The sequence below is a fragment of the Arabidopsis lyrata genome (assembly GCF_000004255.2).
Source record: "Arabidopsis lyrata subsp. lyrata unplaced genomic scaffold ARALYscaffold_8, whole genome shotgun sequence".
NCBI lineage: Eukaryota > Viridiplantae > Streptophyta > Magnoliopsida > Brassicales > Brassicaceae > Arabidopsis > Arabidopsis lyrata.
Window position 1 is genome coordinate 6,539,879 of NW_003302548.1, and position 21,363 is coordinate 6,561,241.

At 34.9% G+C, this 21,363-nt stretch overlaps 3 protein-coding genes and 1 pseudogene across 3 annotated transcripts; 2 read left to right on the top strand and 2 right to left on the bottom strand.

Moving 5' to 3' along the window:
* Positions 1-355: 355 nt before the first annotated feature.
* On the top strand, positions 356-2,013 carry LOC9301601 (annotated as a pseudogene).
* A 6,138-nt stretch (positions 2,014-8,151) lies between these two features.
* On the top strand, positions 8,152-9,577 carry LOC9299867 (putative serine/threonine-protein kinase). Its single transcript, XM_002863745.2, has one exon. It carries the CDS (start codon positions 8,369-8,371, stop codon positions 9,440-9,442), a length of 1,074 nt encoding a protein of 357 aa, XP_002863791.1. The 5' UTR covers positions 8,152-8,368; the 3' UTR covers positions 9,443-9,577.
* Positions 9,578-11,883: 2,306 nt separating this feature from the next.
* On the bottom strand, positions 11,884-13,776 carry LOC9299868 (UDP-rhamnose/UDP-galactose transporter 3). Its single transcript, XM_002865481.2, has 5 exons — positions 13,497-13,776; positions 13,240-13,424; positions 12,820-13,020; positions 12,567-12,728; positions 11,884-12,491 (listed from the first exon to the last, which is right to left on the bottom strand). The coding sequence occupies exons 1-5, from the start codon at positions 13,633-13,635 to the stop codon at positions 12,126-12,128; spliced, it is 1,053 nt and encodes a 350-aa protein (XP_002865527.1). The 5' UTR covers positions 13,636-13,776; the 3' UTR covers positions 11,884-12,125.
* A 5,219-nt stretch (positions 13,777-18,995) lies between these two features.
* On the bottom strand, positions 18,996-20,087 carry LOC9301603 (indole-3-acetic acid-induced protein ARG7). The gene has a single exon (XM_021016020.1). The coding sequence runs from the start codon at positions 19,480-19,482 to the stop codon at positions 19,147-19,149; it is 336 nt and encodes a 111-aa protein (XP_020871679.1). The 5' UTR covers positions 19,483-20,087; the 3' UTR covers positions 18,996-19,146.
* Between the last annotated feature and the right edge of the window lie 1,276 nt (positions 20,088-21,363).

Here is a 21,363-nt window from a genome sequence, read left to right on the forward strand (position 1 = left end):
ACAACAAAAGGATGCTCTGCGCGGCTAAGCGGTAGTGAAACTCAAGGAACTCTACATTGAGGGACTGAAACAACTAAAGGATGGGTGCATGCTGCATCCGGTGTATTACGATTACAATAACATTCTATCTCGTAAGGATTATGAAGATGTTGGTTTTGATGTTGATGATGAGGATATGATCATGATGATGACGACGACGACGTCGTCGGCATTGAGGGACGGCAAATCGGTAGTGAAACTACATTGAGGGACTGAAACAACTAAAGGATTATGAAGATGTTGGTTATGATGTTGATGATGAGGATTCTGACAATACCAGGATATCAGTTTGCCTCAGTTGATTTTTCTCTGATCCCGGTATGTTGTGTACATCGTCTCTTATTTCAATTTGCTTATAAATGAGACAGATGGTTTTGGGGAGAAGGGCAAGCCAGCCTCGGTTCCTCCAAGTGCAACGCTTGTGATCAATCTGGAGTTAGTTTCTTGGAAAACAGTTTCAGAAGTAACTGATGATAACAAGGTTATGAAAAAAATTTTGAAGGAAGGGAAAGGATATGAGCGTCCTAACAAGGGTTCAGTTGTGAAAGGTTTGTATTTCGGATTTTAGTACACTGATGTTTTAACCAGGCATAACTGTTTCTTACGGGGCTTTTATTTGTTTCTTTCTGGCAGTGAAATTGATAGGAACACTTCAAAATGGTACTGTATTCCTGAAGATAGGTCATGGAGAAAGCGAGGGACCCTTTAAGTTCAAAACAGATGAAGGTAACTACACTTTTTAAGTTTCCATTGGATGTGCCGGAATTTTCCTTGGTTTACTTAGTCGTAGTAACTCATTTTACGTATGCTTAAACAGAGCAAGTGATGCGCTGTCATGAAGATGAAAAAGGGTGAAGTGGCTTTGGTGACCATAGAACCAGAGTATGCCTTTGCTTCTACTGTGTCACGACAGGAATTGGCTGTGGTGCCGCCAAACTCAACCGTTAATTATGAGGTTGACCTTGTGACTTTCGAAAAGGTTAGTGGAGTGTTTTGGATGCTTATGCAATTCACAATTCACTCAATATGGAAGTATAGGTGTCCAACACTTGTTTGCCGCTGGATTTTTAGGAAAGAGAATTGTGGGACATGAACACTGAGGAGAAGATAGAAGCTGCTGGTAAGAAGAAGGAAGAAGGAAATGCCAAGTTTAAAGCAGGCAAATATGCCCTGGCTTCCAAGAGATATGACAAGGTATATTCTATTAAAGTGCTCGGTGAAATGTGAGTATGTCGAACGTAATCTTACATGGTTTAGTTTGTTCTCAGGCTGTCAAATTCATTGAATATGACACATCCTTCAGTGAGGAAGAGAAGAAGCAAGCAAAAGCATTGAAGGTGGCGTGCAATCTACAGGATGTAGCCTGCAAACTGAAGTTGAAAGATTACAAGCAGGCTGAAAAACTATGCACAAAGGTAAATAATTGTTGCTTATGTCTACGAATCCTATTCTCTAAGTTTCAAAGCCTAGCTGAACAATAATGATGGAGATGGCGCTTTTGGTATTTAGGTCTTAGAGCTAGAAAGCACCAATGTGAAGGCCTTATTCGTCCTCGTCAAAGCCATTCCCGCCATGTCGGTGAGTTTTTCAAATCCTTCCTCGTCTTCCTCGCTGCTTGAAGGAACTCTCTAGAACCCTTTTTTATTTCACCCAAAACTCAACTTTCATCCTCGAGATCACTCGGCTCAACTACCTTTTGTTTGTCGTTCCGGTTTTTTGGAGGAGCTTCAGAGCTTGATGCTTGAGGCGTGGTTCGCAGTTTTGGAAGGCTTCGCTTGTGCTTTTCTGTTCCCTTTTGTTGTTGGAGGTAGCACTTGTTCTTGTTCTTTTTCACCCGCACGTTTTGTAGTTGTCTTCATTAGTAACCTTCAAAATGATAGAAACACTTTTCGAAAAACGTTAGTCTTGCTCACAAGGAGCGACAAGAGTGTGAATCAAATCATAAGTGAAGGAATTATGTCATGAGGAGCACAACTAAACAGTTTTAATCATCACAAGTTCAAGAACAAAGCCATACAAAACACCAACAACACAATTCAAGAGCACCATGAATCACACAATTCATCATTCTCACTTCTAAAACTTGAAACATGAACACACATTGTTCTCAAATCAAGTAGTCTTTCAATCTGAGGCTTAATGAGCCTAATTAGTTCCAATGAAATCACAATCCCAAAGAATTCCCAAAATTTCCGTTTAATTCTCTTCTCTCAAGAACCCTAACATGTGAAATTTTAAAATTTCAATCAATCAAGCTCAAATTCAACTAGGGAATCGATTATAACAAGCATAAACACCATTAGAACGCGTTTTCTCGAAGAATCGAACTCAATCAAGCTTAACATTTAAGTTCTTGCAACAAAAACTTGAAAGAGTTTGAAAATAGTGTCCATACCTTAAAATCGATGGAGAGAGAGATGAAATCCGGGATTTGGGTAAGGAATTAATCAGTTGGGTGCAAGATTTCGGAATGAAAGCAAGTGATTTCAGAGAATTTGGTGAAGAATTGAGAGAGAAATCAAAGTTTTGGTGTTGTGAAAGTGAAGAGCTTGTGGGAGAAGAAAGAAAAGATCGATTTGTGGGAGAAGAAGGAGAAATAAACCAGCTAAATTGATTTTAAATTGGGCTGGGTTCACTTAAATTAGACCGAACTAAACCGGTCAACAAGAGATGAGTTGACTTACCTGGGTTCCAACGGTGGAGACTTCGTCGATTGAGTGAGCCGTTGACACCAACCGGTCTGTATTTGCCCGGTGGAACAAACCGCTGAACTCCCTGGCATTTTCCTCCAAACCAGCTATCGGTTAACACTTGCCCGATGGAGATGGCCGCGGAAGTCACTGGAAATGAATGCCTTCTTCTCTCTTTGCTCATTTCCGCGCCAGATTGACATACGTCCACTAAATCCGCCATGAAATCCCCACCATTGGTAAGCTAACTCAATTTCCTATAACTTTTGTGAAGAGACCCGAAGCTAAATCTCAATACAAGATCTTCATCTGAGTCAATCTTTGAGACGTTTTCAACTGGTTCTGAACCTTCTTTGCTTTTCTATCCATTTAAATGTGTATCATCCTTATTTTAACCTGAAATGGATCAAAAGACATCTCGCCAACGGGCTCACGCAATAAACCCCTCAAATCTTCATGAAACCTCACTTCTCATAAGACCTATAACCAAAATCAATAAAAACATGAAACAAAACAAAATAAAGCAAGTATATACAAGGATACCATGGGATTGCCTCCCAAGTGCGCTTGTTTTGCGTCACATAGCTTGACGTTTTCTCGCCACTTAGGCGGATTGAGGCTTCGAGAGAGAAACCGTGGTTCCTTCCTCGACTTGATCATTTGCCATGTATGGTTTCAAGCGTTGACCATTCACAACAAAGAACAAACTCACCACCATTCTTGTTCCTCAACACAAAAGCTCCATATGGCCTTACTTCCTTGATCTTAAACGGACCCGACCAACGAGAATTGAGCTTTCCCGGAAAGAATCTCAAACGGGAATTAAACAACAACACTTGATCATCTACCTTGAAATCTCTTGAAATGATCTTCTTGTCATGAAACGCCTTAGTTTTCTCCTTGTAGATTTTTGAATTCTCATAGGCGTCTAAACGAATCTCATCAAGATCATTCAATTGGATCAACCTCTTCTCCGCGGCGGTCTTGATATCAAAATTTAAAAGCTTAACCGCCCACATGGCCTTGTACTCAAGCTCAACCAGTAGATGACATGACTTTAAAATAAATTTATATAAATTATTTTATAATAAAAATTAAAATAAATATTTATACATTATTATTTATTATTATTAATAAAAATTAATTTATGATACAAATTAATATTTAATACTGTATAATTTAACATAAATGAAATTACGATTTTGTTTATTATAAAAATGTTTTAGTTTTAAACTTGAAAGTTTGATATTATAAAAAAAAAACAAATTTAAGTAAACAAATTTTAAATTTTAATTATAGAAAAAATAATTTTATCCACATATATGGTATATATGTGTGTGTGAAATTGTCAATAAAACAGTTTAGCTCAGTTGGTTAATATCTTCTCTCAAGGGAATTTGGTTCAAATCTCAGATTTGTTCTTAAAAAAAAAAAAATACAAAACGACGTTGTTTTACGGTTTAACGATATTGACTTAACCCCGTTAAATAGATCCGTCAGTTGACTTAACGATTTAATTGAAAGTTGGTGTTTAATTCACCACAACTAAAGTGGATATTTTCTTTCAACACTTTTAGAAAGTTGATGCTTTTTTTGACATTTTTCCCTTTTATTATATGCTCAAACTTTTCTTTTTGATATTTTTCCCCTTTATTATATATATGCTCACTTGTATACTGTACCAGTCAAGGCCTGTATACAGATTAAGCCCAAAATTAGAACTCTTAACGTGATATCTAGATCCTTCCCAACCCTAAGGAGACAAATGTGAACCCGTTTTCTTATTGGGCCTAAAAGCCCAATAACTGCAAAATTAGGGCAAATAAATTGTGCCTTATATAAAGACATCTTTATCTCTCTGTTTCCGTCTTCTACTTCAAATCTAATTTATCTTCAATTCTTGAATGAATCTGCACTTTTTATTTTTTCGTTCTGAGTTTTGATTTAAGATTCGATTTTTTTTTTATTTTAGAGGAAAATGATGAAATCAAAATTTATATCGAACGCTAGTGTCTTATTGTCGCGATGAGCGTCGATTTTCCACACGAGATTTCTGACTCTTCAACTTTTTTTTAACCTTGGATTATTTTTACAAACTTTGATTTCGTTTTCTTTGAAACAAAAACCTGTTTTTTGTGTCTTTGTGAATTAGATTTATATTTGAGTATGAATAACCCTATGAACAAACTTGTATAATTTTTTACGGATGTTGAATATTTTTAGAATCAGACGATGGCGAAATAATTCTTACCAAGTTCCGGGTACTTAACTTGGTAGATAGAATTTTTGACATGCCGGAATTTGATTTACCCATGGCTGAAAAAAGGATTCCCGAAAATAATTGAGCTACAGTTTATTAGATAGATATAAAATGTTGATTCCAATTAAATCAAATTACAATGATGAAGATTTAAACCCAAAAAGGAAGAATAAAAAAGAAAAGCAATCAAATCTGAAAATATTTTTAGGATTACGTAACAAAGAGGAATGTTGAATTATTGGGTCTGACTGTTTCTGCGTAATGGATTGGGAGGATAAGGTTACAGTATCTAGAAAGTGTATGTATCATTTGATTAATTTTAGAATTTGTTTGATTCTAATAATCCGGTTAGTATCAAGGAAATCCGTCTTTCACTGTTTAGTACTAGCTTTGGTATGGAGAAATTGCGATTGCAATTTTTTTTTTTTTTCGTCTTTGGCGATTGCATTTTGATAGTCCGCCTTGTTCGAAACTAACACGTGCATTAGCAAATTTTTTATAGGCTTTAGTTTTGGCCAGGCCGATGGTCTAATAACAACACCAATTAATTCTTTAGCATCCATTGCAAAGAACAATTTCTGGAAAACTAACTTCATTGAGCAAATAACAATGACTTAAATAGCCTTACAGGAAATGAGAAACAGAGTGCTAAACGTGGTCTAACGTGATTGCATTTGACTGAAACAAATAACATCAAATAACAAAGTGCCCCGAACATTCGGACATAAACTAAAACTGCTAATAAACTTAATCTTATCATTCCCTCTCCTAAACTAGACAGAGCTTGTTTAACGTTGCTTCATCACAGACCCCCAACTTCTTTCTGAACTCTTGAAACTTCTCTAACTTCTGTGGCTTGGTAAATATGTCTGCAATTTGTTGTTGAGTGCCACAAAACTTAAGTTGCACAGCCCCTTCATTCACCAGATCTCTCATGAAGTCTTAACATGCATTATCGGGTACTTTGATAGCTTGATAGTTGAGCTGTTATCACAGAAAATGACTGGACTTGTGTTTCCTTCATAACCGATCTTCTTCAATATCCTTTTCATCCAAACCATTTGACAAGTGCAAGCTGCAGCAGCTACAAATTCAGCTTCTGTTGTACTCAAAGTGACAATGGGTTGCTTTCTAGACGACCAAGCTACTGTTGCATCGCTTAGAATGAATGCATACCCTGATGTACTCTTTCTGTCCTCCACACATCCTGCATAATTACTGTCAGTGAAGCCTACAAGCTCCCGGTTTCCTGCCCTTTTGTAGAGAATTCCATAACCAGAGGTGCCTTGTAGATTCCTTAGAATTCTCTTAGCTGCTGATAGATGAAGCTCAGTTGGTTGGGACATATACCTGCTGATGAGACTGACAGCATACATTACGTCCGGCCTTGTGGCTGTCAAGTACATCATGCTCCCCACTAGCTGCTTGTAGAGTGAACCATCGACTTTAACTCCGTCTTCATCCTTATGAATTTTGAATCCAAATTTTTTCAGCACTTCTTTCACATACTTCTTCTGGCTTGGCTAATAAAGATTCTCCCATCAGACTGTACCACTTCTAAGCCAAGGAAATAGTTCATCCTTCCCAGATCAGACATATCAAACTCTTTCAATATAGATTCCTTAAATTCCTTCATCATTGCCTCATCATTTCCAGTAAAGATCAAATCATCAACGTACAAACTAATGATCAAGTATTTACCTTCTTTGGGGAGACATCGCTGACACTGACGTTGACGCAAACACTTGCATCCCAATTCCACTCTTTCTCTTCCTCAAAGACAACATCTTTACTAAAAACGATCTTCTTGGATACAGGATCGTACGTAGAGCATATATCCTTTTGATTCTGCACTCATTCCAAATAAAACACAGCTGCGACTCTTATTTTGAAGCTTTGTTCGTCGAGCATCAGGTACATGAGCATGTGTTATACATCCGAACACTCTCAAGTGTTCCACATAAGGCTTTACTCCACTCCAAGCTTCCTCCGGTGTCGTGTCTTTCACTGAAGTTGTTGGAGATCGATTGAGAATGTAAAATGCCCAAGTAACTGCTTTAGGCCAGAAATTCTTTGGAATATTTTTCTCCACTAGTAGACTTCTTACCATGTTCATCACGGTTCTGTTTGTCCTCTCTACAACGCCATTTTGTTGTGGCGTATAAGCTGTAGTCAACTGTCTCTTGATTCCATTGTCTCTACAATAATCATTGAATTCAGTCGATGTAAATTCTCCACCACGATCAGTTCTCAAGCACTTAATAGAAAAACCAGTTTCTTTCTCTACACTACTTTTAAATTGCTTGAAGAAAGCAAATGCATCAGCTTTGTAAACCAGAAAGTGTACCCAAGCCTTTCTACTAAAATCGTCAATGAAGTAGATGAGGTACCTTTTTCCACCGTTTGATGTTGGTGAGATTGGACCACAAATATCAGCATGGATTAGCTCCAATCTTTCAGAAGCTCTCCACATGGCTTTCTTTGGAATAACCTCTCTATGTTGTTTCCCTTTCAAGCAATCTGTGCACACAACATCAGTGTCAACAAAGCTTGGCAGCCCTCTCACCATTTCTTTGTTTTTTCAAAATTGTTAAAACATTGTGAAATTTTTAAATATTACTCGAAAATGGTATAGGTTTCATAGTAAAAAATTTATTTTCTTGTATTTTTAGTTGCTAATATTTGGTGTGTATAAAATTATTCTGCACATAATAAGATTTTACTTCTGTTTTTTAGGCGAAAATGCAAATCTTGCGTTTTTGCATTTTCTAATGTGATTATCAAGATTTTCTTGATTGGCAAATTTTTTGCACAATCACATTAGAAAACGTCATTCCGCTATTACGCGGCTACCAATCAGAACCTACGTATCCTCGATTTTCGTTTTGGTTTCGCATATGTGTAAGCTAATACATGAGTCAATTTTATTGATGACGAAAATGAAAAATAATATTTTGCTTTTTCGTTTGAGTTTAAATATAAAAGCTTTGAGTTTATATTCCTAACTTTCTATGTCAAAAAAAGTTCATATTCGGTCTGTAAATGACTTTAGATAGTTTATGTTTAAACACGTTTTCCGTTTTGTGAGCATTAACTTGTAGTTATATAATTCAGCTTATAATATTTTTAACTTTTAACTCAAGTTAACGAATATTCGATTTTTCAAGCATTTTACACCAACTTCGTAACCACCAATATCATCAAGACACGTGCACTACTTCCGTAGACTTCTCCAACAACAATCGTTGACTCGTCTTATCTACGACTCAATCAAACCTTACACTTCCTCCTCCGTCACTATCAATGGCGGATCATCTCTTACTCTCTCTCTTTCTCAATCTCTCTCTCTCAATCTCATACTAATCCCAAAACAGTATCCATGGATTACCAAACCTCACTAATCCTAGCCACCAGCACAAGCTCCATCTTCCTCTTACTAATCGTCTTCGCCGTCGTTATGTTGGTATGTCGTCGTCGTCCTCCAATCGAAAACCATCCTCGCCGGAGTCTTAACTTCCCCGATCCCGATCTAAACACTGAAACCGTAACCGAAAGCTTTGATCCATCAATCTGTGAAATATCCATGGCGGAACTCACTATAGCAACAAAAAACTTCTCATCTGATCTAATCGTCGGCGACGGAAGTTTCGGTCTCGTTTATAAAGCTCAGCTCTCAAACGGCGTCGTAGTCGCCGTTAAAAAGCTCGATCACGATGCTTTACAAGGATTCCGTGAATTCGCAGCGGAAATGGACACTCTAGGTCGTCTCAAACACCCAAACATAGTTCGGATTCTCGGTTATTGTATATCCGGATTGGATCGGATTCTGATTTACGAGTTCTTAGAGAAAAGTAGCCTCGATTATTGGTTACACGAGACTGATGATGAGAACAGTCCATTGACTTGGCCAACACGCGTGAATATCACGCGCGATGTGGCCAAGGGTTTAGCTTATCTTCATGGACTACCGAAGCCGATTATTCATAGAGATATTAAATCGAGTAATGTGTTGTTGGATTCGGATTTTGTTGCACATATAGCGGATTTCGGGTTGGCGCGTAGAATGGATGAGTCGAGGTCTCATGTGTCGACGCAAGTGGCAGGGACGATGGGGTACATGCCCCCGGAGTATTGGGAAGGGAATACCGCAGCGACAGTTAAAGCTGATGTTTATAGTTTTGGTGTTTTGATGTTGGAATTGGCAACGCGGAGACGGCCGAATTTAACGGTTTTTGTGGATGAGAAGGAAGTTGGGTTGGCTCAATGGGCTGTGATCATGGTGGAGCAAAGTCGGTGTTATGAAATGTTAGATTTCGGAGGTGTTGGTGGTAGTGAGAAGGGTGTGGAAGAGTATTTTAGGATTGCTTGTCTTTGTATTAAAGAGTCGACTAGAGAAAGGCCTACTATGAATCAAGTGGTGGAGTTGTTGGAAGAATTATGTCGACTTATGTAGTCTTACTCCATAGGTAGATGTAATTAGTTATGTTTGTAGTCTTTCTTATTACACAAGTGAAGTTCGTTACATATTGGAATAATTGGGTAAATTATTTCAGACTACAACAATTACAAAACAAGTTTCGATTTTCTATTTTATATACGTTATATTGTTAGAGATTTATGTTTTGGGAACTAAAGTTTTTGTTTTCTCTAAATCGGACCTTAATTGAGTACTCGACGTTACTAATGTTGGTGAATAACGAATGGTTCCAAAACTTCAAAAGAGGGGCGCATCAAATTGGATTAAGTAGGCATATGATTCGATTTCAAAAATTCACCAAGTACCAAGCGAGGACATGAATGCCAGAAATTTTCGGTGAAGTTTGTGATTTTCATCGACACCAAGACAATTTCTAAACGTGGAGAAGAATCAGTGAATAGGATTAAGATTTAATTTGTAAAATTTTAAATTTAACGGTTTTGATTTATATTTTTGTAGTCTTTTCTAAAATATTCTCCTTTTAGGACTGTTGTCACCCGAAATTTCAACATTGTTAAGTGATATTTTTATCACATTTTATAGGTTTCTATAATTTATTTTATCGAGTCTTTTAGTCAAGAACAAGTCGTTTTCGATATATTTTAGTGTTTTCAAGGTTTTGGACCTGCAGAACATAAATAGGATTTTAGAGGAAAAAGTCGACCAAAACGCGTCAAGAGAAGACATGATCCATTAAGCGTACCGATCGGTGGAGCAATCAAACTAGTCGGTACGCCGCCCACCTATTTATACCCTCTATTCCTCATTTGCCGAGCATACTTTTTTTTATGATTTTTAGAGTTTTAAGGTGTTTTTCTCTTCTTTTTCTTCTTTGTTTATTTTTGCTTTAAGATTTCTAAAACCCTTTGGTAGTTCCTTCTAAATTCTTGATCTTTGTTTTACAATGATCACATGTACCTAGGTCATGTGTGAGTAGTTTCATCAAGGACTTTCACCAATTGGTATTGCCATGATCAAACTTGATGTAAAACTTGATGTGTATTTCTCTGTTATGATTTGACCGGTCAGTTCTCTGTCTTTAATTGTTCTTAAGGCCTTAAATGAAGTAGGCCAATTCCTATTGCCATGATCTAATTCCTCAAGTCACCATATGTGATGTTCAATTGATGGATCTATTAAAGATAGTCAAAGCTTCTTTAACCGACCAAACCACAAGTTGATGTTATCATGTTTTGTGAATTTATTATTGGATTCTATTCTTAATGCTTGATTTGATTGCTTAGAACAAGCCTAACCAAAAGCTTATGGATCTCTATAGTCTTTTCATTGGAATTATTACTACACCATTAGGATAATTTACAATAGAAGTCAGATTTCAAGAACCTTTAGAGTCATAATCGAACATACATGTTTGGGGATGGAGGAAGATCCAAACAATGTCCCTTGATCCATGATGTTTGGATATGCATCAACGGGCCGGGTTTTGTATTACCTAGCTTACTATAAGCAGTTAGTTTGCTTTGATATTAAGTCTTAGAAATTCAAGTTTCTAGATCCAAAGCCAAAAAATCAAGTTTCTAGATCTAAAGCCAAACTGCTTTTGTGAATGGTCTACTCAATTGATAATCTATAAAGGTAAATTAGGTGTGATTAATTTGAGGTATGCTTATGATGGTGGATTTCCCCATAACTTATGTATGTGGGTTCTAGAGGATATCGAGAAACGGAAATGGACAACATATGTCTACACTTTGTGGGCTGATAATAAAGTCGTTAAACAATCTTTTTATTGTTGGGATGACGGCTAAAGGTGAAATTGTTTTGGCGAAAGAGAAGGGCATGTAAGCCATTTTATGTCTTCTACTTTAATCATGCAAGGAACACTCTTCTAAGTGTTGAAATCCAAGGTTTTGGAGAAGACCAAGAATGGAATAGAGTTTACGCCTTTGTAGACAATGTAGAAGATCTTAAGTGTAGTACTACTATGAAGACAACATATGAATATGATGCAACATCTATAAGCCCACCAGAACTGAAGAGTTAACCCACTTAGAGATGATCATCAAGTGAGACTCGGTGCTGATCACCTGGAGAAATATCATTTTGAGAACGCTAACAAATTTAATGCATTGTGTTTTTCAGATGATGATTAATTTACTTATTGCTTGCAGGTTTTCTTCATAATATTGCAATAAATTATGGTGTTATTCAAATCACAAGCATGGCTGAAGTTTTCTTCATAATATTTATAACATAATATTTACTTTGGCCTGAGTCATTTCGAGGTTTCACATTACTTGGGAGCAAACTAATGTTTTATCAAAAGTTAAGTCTTATACATTATTATTTTTCTTTTCTCTGTCTTGATGTTTCATACCATGAAATATACTCTTTATTTGTGAGGAAATGGAATATACTCTTTATTTGTTGTCATATTCTATAAGAAGAACTACAAATAAAGGAATATACTCTTTGAGTGCTCTGTAAAACAATAACATGTGTGTCATTGATGTTATTTCCATGGAATTGGATAAAGATATAAATAACACAAAACATCTGTATAACCAAAGAAACTTTAGATCGAAGCCTAGACACTAATCTCCGAGGATCCGATCTCTTGGTTTAGATAACACAAAACATACAAAATTATAACAGAACAAATTGTACCTGAAGACTATGTTTCTTTCTATCCATCTGTCTAATCTTTTGTGCGGCCAAGTTCAACATCTTTCGATTGCGTAGTTTCTACACCTTCCTTAAAAAGTTCAAATTCTTCTTCTGTTAAACTGTGTTTCACACTGTTCAAAGCCTTTGCTGCAATAAGAGACTGTTTCTCCAATTCCATTGCCCAGCTATAGATTACCATCCCAACAATCGCAACAATCATGCCCGCTACGTTTTTGAAAGTCATTGCAGAATCAAAAAGGAGCCATCCAAGCGTGAGGATGCACACCGTTTTCATGTGACCTATAACCTGGAACGACACTGCTGAAAACCGCCCGATGCAAAGGTACTGGCTTATGTTGCAGAACACAGCTAGAGCACACGAGAGAAGGATGAATAGCTGCAAATGGTAGAGTGTATTAGACAACAATAACAACGTAACATTACTAGCAGAGGCATGGAGAGAGATACTTACAAAGCAACCGGAAGACATATTGTAGTTCATAATGAACTTCCCACTAAGAAGATAATCAACTAAAGGACCAACAACAAGGAGCGAAAGAGCTTGAATCGGCGCTGTTTTACTCAACAACTCAAAAGACCCAATTGAATATTTCTTCTGCAGAGAACCTATTAACTAGCAACAAAGAAAGAAAACACCAACATATCAGATTTGATTCCAAGCTTCAAAACCAATTAAACAAACAAACCATCAAAAAAAAACTTACAATTTGCTGCAACGATGACGAGAAAATCGCAACAAAAGCACAAATAAATCCCTTGGCATTAACCTTAACATCAGTCACAGTACAAATACCAACACCAACAACAACAACCACAACAGATATTTTCACTTCTCTTGAGTATCTCTTGCTGTGTAAAATCCATTCCATAACACACACCACAGGAATCATGCTCAGCTTCGAGATCTAATCAACACAGAACCGATTCAAACAATGTGAATCCAATAAACCAAAAATCAAAGTCTATATGCAAATCCAATACTCCAAAATCAAAGTCTATATGCAAATCCAATACTCCAAAATCAAAGTCTATATGTGAATCCAATAATGCAAAAGCTACTTATCACTCAAATTCGGTTATATACGAAAAAGATCGAGATCGAGAAGAATCGAAAGAGGAATTACTTGGTAAAAGCCAACGGAATTGAGCATGAGACTGAAATTCATAGCAGCGATAGAGACATTAGCAACAATGGAGAACCAAATAAGCTCCCACATAGGAACATGCTTCGATGCAGAGAATCCGGTAGCGTTCGATACCATACCGACCAATGCGGTTAAAGCGAAGTGGAATCCGGTGAGAGTTGTAGCTGAAAAACAATCGGAAAATCATCAGATCTCAAATCAAAATTGAGAGATCGGAAAAGAAGAAGAAGACGAACCGAAACTAAATGCGAATCCAGAAGAAGACATTAGTTGTTTATTCGCCATGATGATTCCAACGGAGCTTATCACATTCATTGCCCAAGCTCCCATATCGGAGACTGCAGATGGAGATTTTCTCTCATTCTCCGCCGCCATCTCTGGTCAACTTTCACCAACACCACCGCCGTGAGATCTCCCGGTGATGAGATCTCGAGAGAGAGAGAGAGTCAGAGAGAGAGATTCACGCTTTTTTGGAGGCTCACCTTCTGAGATTCTCTTTTCTCTTAAAAATATCTGACAAATCTCAAATCTGAAATAAATACTTTAAAAAAGGAACTTGTCTAGTAGATTTATTAATATTTACTTTACCCGCATCAAAATGCATCATTACAATTTGTTATTATATTAACTGAATATGTAATGACAAGAAAAAATGTGGATGAGTGTGTGATCTGTAAGAAATATAGATTAATCGATTTTTCGGTAATGGGATTTGATATTTTCTGTGCATTAAAGTATGATTTATTGAAACATGGATTAAACATATATAAGCTTTTTTTTTTTTGGGCAAAGGATTAAACATATAAACATTACAAAATCTTTAGTGATTTGAAGATTTTCAACTTATTTAGTCCAAACTTTAGTCAAATTTAACAGTTGACTTTTTATTAACCTTATACAATTTACAGCAAATGTAAATGTCCGAAAATGATATCATATTTGAAATATATATATTGCCAAATAATAATGTATATATATATATATATTTTCAAATAAATATATCATAAGATTGTGGGATGTAAATAGTTTACAAATTTATTTGTTTTATTTTTTTAATATTTCAAATATTTTTAATAATCTTTAAAAATTTCGGGTAAATTAATAAATTTTATATCTAATTTTGAAGTAAACCAACTGTTTAAGAGTTTTTTTTTAATAAATATTTTGAATAAAACTATTCTATTAATAAAAAACGAATACGTATTTATTGAATTGATAATATTACCTCTGTTTTTTTGTTTATGAATATTTGTACTTTTTCACCATGCATCATTTCTAAGGAAAGTCAGAATAATTAAATAATTAATATATGTTTATAATTTATTTTGTAAGAAAAAAAAAACAACAGAAATAGAGAAGTGCTTGTTGACCGGTAACTTAGGCAGATGAAGAGGCGGAGGGAACCTCTTTTCATGCTGCCGTTATTTTTGCATTACGCAAAGTCAAAAGTCTTTTCGTTACTTTCTGTTCAAGCAGCCAATCCATAAAAGTCATAACTCTGCATTTGTCTTCAGGAACAAGTGGAGATCACATATAAATATATTGATTATTCATGTAGGAGCTAGCCTGAGTTTTTAATTGATAAATAAAAAATGTTCAAATAAATGATATGAATAAAGATTTTCTTTAAAAATTAATAATAACTAAAGGACATAAATCAATAATACAATATAAAATCGGAAAGATGAAAGGCAATTGTAGAGACGAGACATCAAGGACATGCAGTTGCGGTAAGAAACCAAAAATTCACAACTGTAATATTTTTTCAGACTCTCAACATCAAAGTACAGAAGTTTTAGTGAATACTCTCAGACACGAAAGTATAGAAGAACTTGATTATTAAAATGAAAAGACATGGCTTGGATATATTAAAGAAGTGCTCAAATGTTGGTGCAATAAAGAGCATAATTCGATTTATTAATGAACATTGATTCTCACCTTAATGTTGTATATCGATTTTTCTTTTCTTATAAACCTCAATTTTAAAGAAGAATATTAATCAGTAATAACTTATACAAATTTGAAAATATAAAGATATATAATCACTTGGGTCGTTGGAATATACCGACGAATAACTTCTCACCAGGGCCGGCCCTACGAGTTATGGGGCCACAAACAATTACGGTTTGGGGGTCTCATAATCTATATATAAATATTTTTTTTACTGTTTGGGGCCCCCAAAATCTATACATATTACTCGTTAAAAATTTGGGGGCCCAACACGAATGTTTCACCCGGCTGTGCTCAGTTACGGCCCTGCTTCTCACCGAAAAACCATGCAAAAAGTGGTCGGCACCACTTTGTCAAAAACAAGTTCCAACATGAACAAGAATGATTCTAGACACTTGACGACTCGAAAGATTTGACAGAGCTAACTAGACTCAACAAAATCCAGCATAATTTAAGGTCTTTAAGAGTTTAAACAATAAATTATTGTATCTAAGTTTGCACCATTTTTCAGCTGCGAACCACTTATTGTTATTTGTCGGGTTTAATTGACAGAGAGATGAACATGATGTCTTGATCCATCCAATCTTTTATGTAAATCGAGACAACCTCTATAATACGGTTTGATTCCTCATAGAACTAGGTTCTCTTTTGTGTTTATTTTTGCCTTGGGCATATTTGGTTGATCATTAGTGAAATTGGAGAATATACATTGCCCTTCATTTTCTTAGGAACGACTCTATTTTACACTCACAAAATGATTTGCCCTCGAAAGCCCAAAAATTTGAAAGTTAAAAAGAAAGTCAAAACTTTGAAATGTACATGTGAAATATGTTTATAACACGAGCTCAATCCGTGCCCTACGAACTACCAATCAGTGGAGGAGGTAGTGTTATACTATGGGGGTCAATTGACCCTCATAGATTTTTAAAACTTAGTTTAATTTGATTAATCATTTATAGATTGACCCCATTACAAAATAAAATTTGACTCCCATCAAATTTTAATTTAAGAGAAAACCACTAAATATTATATATCAAAAAAAATATTATAACTAAAATCATTACAAATAAATTTAAAAATAAAAAAATAAAAATATATCCATTAAAATGAGTTTAACCTAATTATCACTATTCTTTTGCTATTTTATAAATTTATTTCTTTTTCTTCTATTTCAATTAACACTATCCATTGAAAATCATATTGGAAATAAATTTTAAGTTCAAATTTATATACTATTTAGTTTGACATGAAACGTTTTGAAGATTTGCCTGATATATTACAAAGACAAATATGTCTCATTTTTATTTATTTATGGACTTTTAAAACTATTTTTGATGTTTTAATTTGGAATTGCAACAGTTAAACAAAAAAAATTCTTTACTATGAATATTTTGAAAACGACTTCACATAATCATATCGTTGATACAATTTCAAATAATTGTCTAGTTTTTGAATGAAAAATACGTAACACTGTGACAAACAAAAAAGTAATAAAACATTTACAAGTTATAAATTATTCTATGATAGATATTTAAAAATTATTTTTTGATTATATTTTATTTTAAAAATAAAATTATATATATTTTATATAAAAAAAATGACCCCTATAAACAATTTTTTTGTCTCCGCCACTGCTGCCAAGAAAAAAAAAATTGACCCCTTCAAGCATCATTAAACATCTCTAAAAACCGCCAAGACAACAAACTCCAATCTATAAGACACCAACAAATACATACATGCGGATTGGTTGCCTCTTCATCCCAGCCCCATTTTTACTTCAAAACACCACCAAAATCTCCCACCTTCCGAGGAAACTTCAAGCCGCAACCTAATTCTGAATGATGGAGGATTTGAAGAATAAGAGTATACAACAAAGAATTTAGGAGACGAAATACGACGACAAAAATGGATCCAAACCATAAAGGAAAAGGGAGAGAAAACTATATTACATAAGTGACATAAGGTAGTAAACCAAAACTTAGCCAGAAAAAAAGCAAGAATCAAACCGGAGATGGAAGATTCACAAACTGGAAATTACTTAATTAAGGCCAATAGATCTAGAATGACGAAAAGAGAAAAGTCCACATCGTGCAGATTTCATGAATATGTCGTTTGACGCCGATGACCGTTTGTCTAATTTTATGATACACGATCGGAGTCAATCCTTTCTATATCAAGAGGTAGTTCAGGAATTCAATGCTTAATGGCTTGCGGAAGTGTTGTAACGGTGGTGACAGAGTCGAATAGTAACCAGAACGAATCAATTAACCAAGGGGAAACCACACAAGGTTAAGGGACTCACGAGACAAGCTCTAAGGGGAAATCTCACAAAGAGAATGACTCAAACAAATGCTCAAAGACTCTAACTTTGAAAGCAAACAAACTGAACTTTTTATTACTTAAAAATTGCATGAATGAAAAGAACAAGGAAGAAGAGCTTATATAGGCTCGAAACAAAGAGACCTCCAACAGTCAAGAAATGAAAACTAGGAAACAAATATGCGAAATAAATGATAACTTGGAGAGGATGTGATCTTCTAGCCGTTGGGAATAAGTTGTGGTGATGCGTTGGTGCCGGTTATGGAAAGAAGTGGGAGACGTCTTGGAGAAGGAGAAATAACCTCGTGGCTTGAGTCTTCTGGTTGAAAAGGAGGCTTAGATGTCTTGAGAATATTGGCAGCTTCAATGGCTTGATCCTCTCGGGTACGAATATGGTAAGTGTCTTCAATGGAGGATATTTCTTCCTTTAATGGCAAGGAGCGTGTCTTCAGACTTTTAGAAGCTTCCACACGAGCTAGAGGCTTCAAAATGGAATAGTAAAGACGTGGTAAGAGACTTTCCTTGTTTGGTTCCGGTTTGGTCTTCGGGTAAGGTAAATTGATGGTTTCTCGACCATCGTTTGATCCAACTCGATAATAACTGTAGGCGGCTCGATGATTCTTCATAAGATTTTCATATTGCTGTTGGATTTTCAAGCCCGCGCTCAACTGATGGTTAGAGTGTAAAAATGGTTCGTCAGCGATTCCTTCAGTGAGTCTTTCAGGGAGTCCTTCAGCAAATAGCTCAGCTAGTCCTTCAATAGGTTTGATGTCCGCATCATTTTATGTGGATATAATTAAATAAAAATAGAACCGAATGATCTTAGTTATAATTATGTTTGGGTTTACATATATACTGGTTTATTTTTTCTTACTGCAACCATTTGGTCCCTGGATACGTATGCTTATATTGCAAGTCATGATATTGAAGTGATCTAACAGATTAGTCATCCTTAAGATAGCAGCTCGAGATATTAACAGAGCAAAGAAGTCCGTGAATGTGGAAGATGACATAACCGGTTCACTTCGATTTACAATTTAACACACTATTTTCGGGTGACTTATTTATACTAATCAACCGGGCCTATTCATCTTTTGTTTTCATATAATCTTTGAAGGAGATTAACTTGTTATTTTTTAATATTTTTTTGTGAAAATGAGATTAACTTGTTCTAAACAACGTTTTACATAAAAATCCAAAGGCATAAGCATCACCAACTTCTGCAAGGATATTCTCTACTAGACAACAAAAATACATTGTCATAAGTTCAAGCATGTAAAACGAGATTCCAATTCAGCCAAGAACCATTGACCCATTCACTCATTCTTGATTTGATTCGAGTTATATTATATATTCATATATGATTATGAACAATGATATATTCACCATGACTAATTAAGTAATTTCACATTTGAATTAATATAAGCTTTGTCGAAAAAATAAAAAAGAAGATGGATGTATGACTTGATGAAGTCATTACTAATACAAATGTCCATAGACATTCGACTCTATAAATAAATAAATTATATATAAAAAAAAAAGGAAACGAATTTCGTCCATTTTTTTTCCTTCCTTCTTTGAATTAAAGAATGATGAATAAGAGAGGTATAATAAAAGCTACGATAATTTTGTGGAATTATTGTTACAACAAAGAGAATTGTTATGATGATTAGTTGTTTTGTGTAGATTAACCAGTTTGATGAAGACATCAATCTCGCAAGCAATCCTCAAAGCTCCTTCATACGAGTGTCCGAATTCTTCCTCAGACAGCCTCAATAGATCTTCCAACATTGGATGGTTTAGCAAATTAGCCTCAACTTCTAGCTTGCATTGACTCTCTCTATCTTTACCTACGAAAACCCGAACTCTCCCTTCTTCTGGTAATGCCGATGTTCTCGAAGAAGCATTGTTCTTCGCTCCGCACCATAGTAACTTCTTCACCACGCTTCTCATCCTCCTTCTACTGATTTTTTTGAATTCAAAGGCTGATCTTGTTTTTTTTTTTGTTCCTCTCTTAGAATTTGCTAATTTGTGTTTTGTGTTTGTGAGATAACATTGTGTATATACATATTTATATGTATACACAACTACACAAGTGTTGTTGGGTTTACGTAGTGAACAAGAAAAAAAAAGGAGAAAGGTCGAAGGATTTATGAAGAAGTTGCGGAGAATCGTATTGTTTGTCGCACCACGTTTAATTTACTCGGCTTGCAGCTTAATAGGCTAAACCAAACCGGTGGTTTAGTATTGGCATTTTATACCCGTTTTCACAAACTTTTTTTCGAGCAATAAATTATAGTAAAATACTGAAAATGAAAATAATTACGACTTCTACACTCAATTTATAATAAACTAACGATATCTCTAACAAAACAAGCTTTAATTGCCAATTTTGTCGATTATGAATTTTGGTTAAACGGTCAAAAACCGGACTAATTGATCTTGAGCCAAGCCGGTTCAAGTCGAGGATAATAATAAGAAGCCAGCGATTTGGCAGGTAGGAATGGAAGTGACTCGACGTGCTTATTTCTTTAATCATATATTATCATTTTTAATGCATTGTCTAGAATGGGTTTTATAGTTATTCACTTATTCTATTACAATATCATCCCAACTTGTTCGGACAAGTTTTACAATATGTTATTTTATCATAGCTGGATTATTATATGTTTGCTATAACTTATATATTAATGATTGCACCGTGACGAGACCATGTTAGTTATACCATGAAATGAATTGATTTAGTTTGCAAAATAATTTGATATTGGTTCAGTTCTTCTTAACTTTAGAGAAGCTAGTTATTTGTATATGTTTTTGTTAAAAGAAAAGTTTAGATATCAATCCTTATATAATCTTAATAGTATCCCATAAAATAAGATGGGGTTTTAGTAAAGTAGACATTTTTCTAAAATTTGAGAAATAGGTAGTTTTTTTAGAAATACGAAGAATAGACACTTTTTTTTTGCTTTTGTGAGATAGAATATATATGTAGTATAGTAAATGACAAAATAAATGTCAAATACAATTCTATCCTTTTTGTTGTGAGAAAGAACTTTTGATGTGGATCCAAATTTTTAGGAATAATAGATCAAAAATTATTTTTTAGGAATAATAGATAAAATTATTTTATTCTTTTCTTTAATTTGTATATTTTTCTATCACCAGTATTATAAATAACATTTTGTATACTAATGTTTGTACACCCGTTTGTCCCGTTTGTACACCCGTTTGTACACTAATGTTTGTACACCCGTAATGTACACTAATGTTTGTACACCCGTAATGTACACTAATGTTTGTACAACCGTTTGTACACTATTTAATTGAAGTAATCTTTGTACATTCATACGTAATGTACACTAATGTTTGTACACCCGTTTGTACACTAATCTCGTACACTATCATTTTTTACATTAACACCTGACAAAAATGTTTCTCTCATTCTAGATGTGGTGTACAAAATATGTAAAAATGTACGATGTTGTAGACGGTTCAGAAGGTGGTGTATGGTGAGATCTACTATCTCATCGTTTCATGTACACCATTAATATCATGTACACCATACATCGTATTATATAGTTGTACACTATTATAGATTGTAGTTTTCATTGTCATATCCAGTATATCACTTCTTACATCATGTGAATATCATACATTAATTTTTACATTATCGTTGTACACTACCGTTTGTACACTATCTTTACATTATCACGTACACCGTCGGATTGAGATTAAATATAAAAATTGTTATGTATCCGCAAAATATAGCAAAATTGGACTTTTTAGATTCATAAAAAAATTTAAAGATTAATATGTTATTGTGGTAATTTTTTT

What these genes read in the sequence shown, in the direction of transcription:
- LOC9299867 (XM_002863745.2), top strand. Translation starts at nt 8,369, where the DNA reads ATGGATTACCAAACCTCACTAATCCTAGCCACCAGCACAAGCTCCATC.
- LOC9299868 (XM_002865481.2), bottom strand. Translation starts at nt 13,635, where the DNA reads ATGGCGGCGGAGAATGAGAGAAAATCTCCATCTGCAGTCTCCGATATG. An exon ending in TGGATTCGCATTTAGTTTCG is followed by an intron (nt 13,425 to 13,496) that starts GTTCGTCTTCTT and finishes ATTGTTTTTCAG; the next exon opens with CTACAACTCTCACCGGATTC. An exon ending in ATATGTCTTCCGGTTGCTTT is followed by an intron (nt 12,492 to 12,566) that starts GTAAGTATCTCT and finishes TACCATTTGCAG; the next exon opens with CTATTCATCCTTCTCTCGTG.
- LOC9301603 (XM_021016020.1), bottom strand. Translation starts at nt 19,482, where the DNA reads ATGAGAAGCGTGGTGAAGAAGTTACTATGGTGCGGAGCGAAGAACAAT.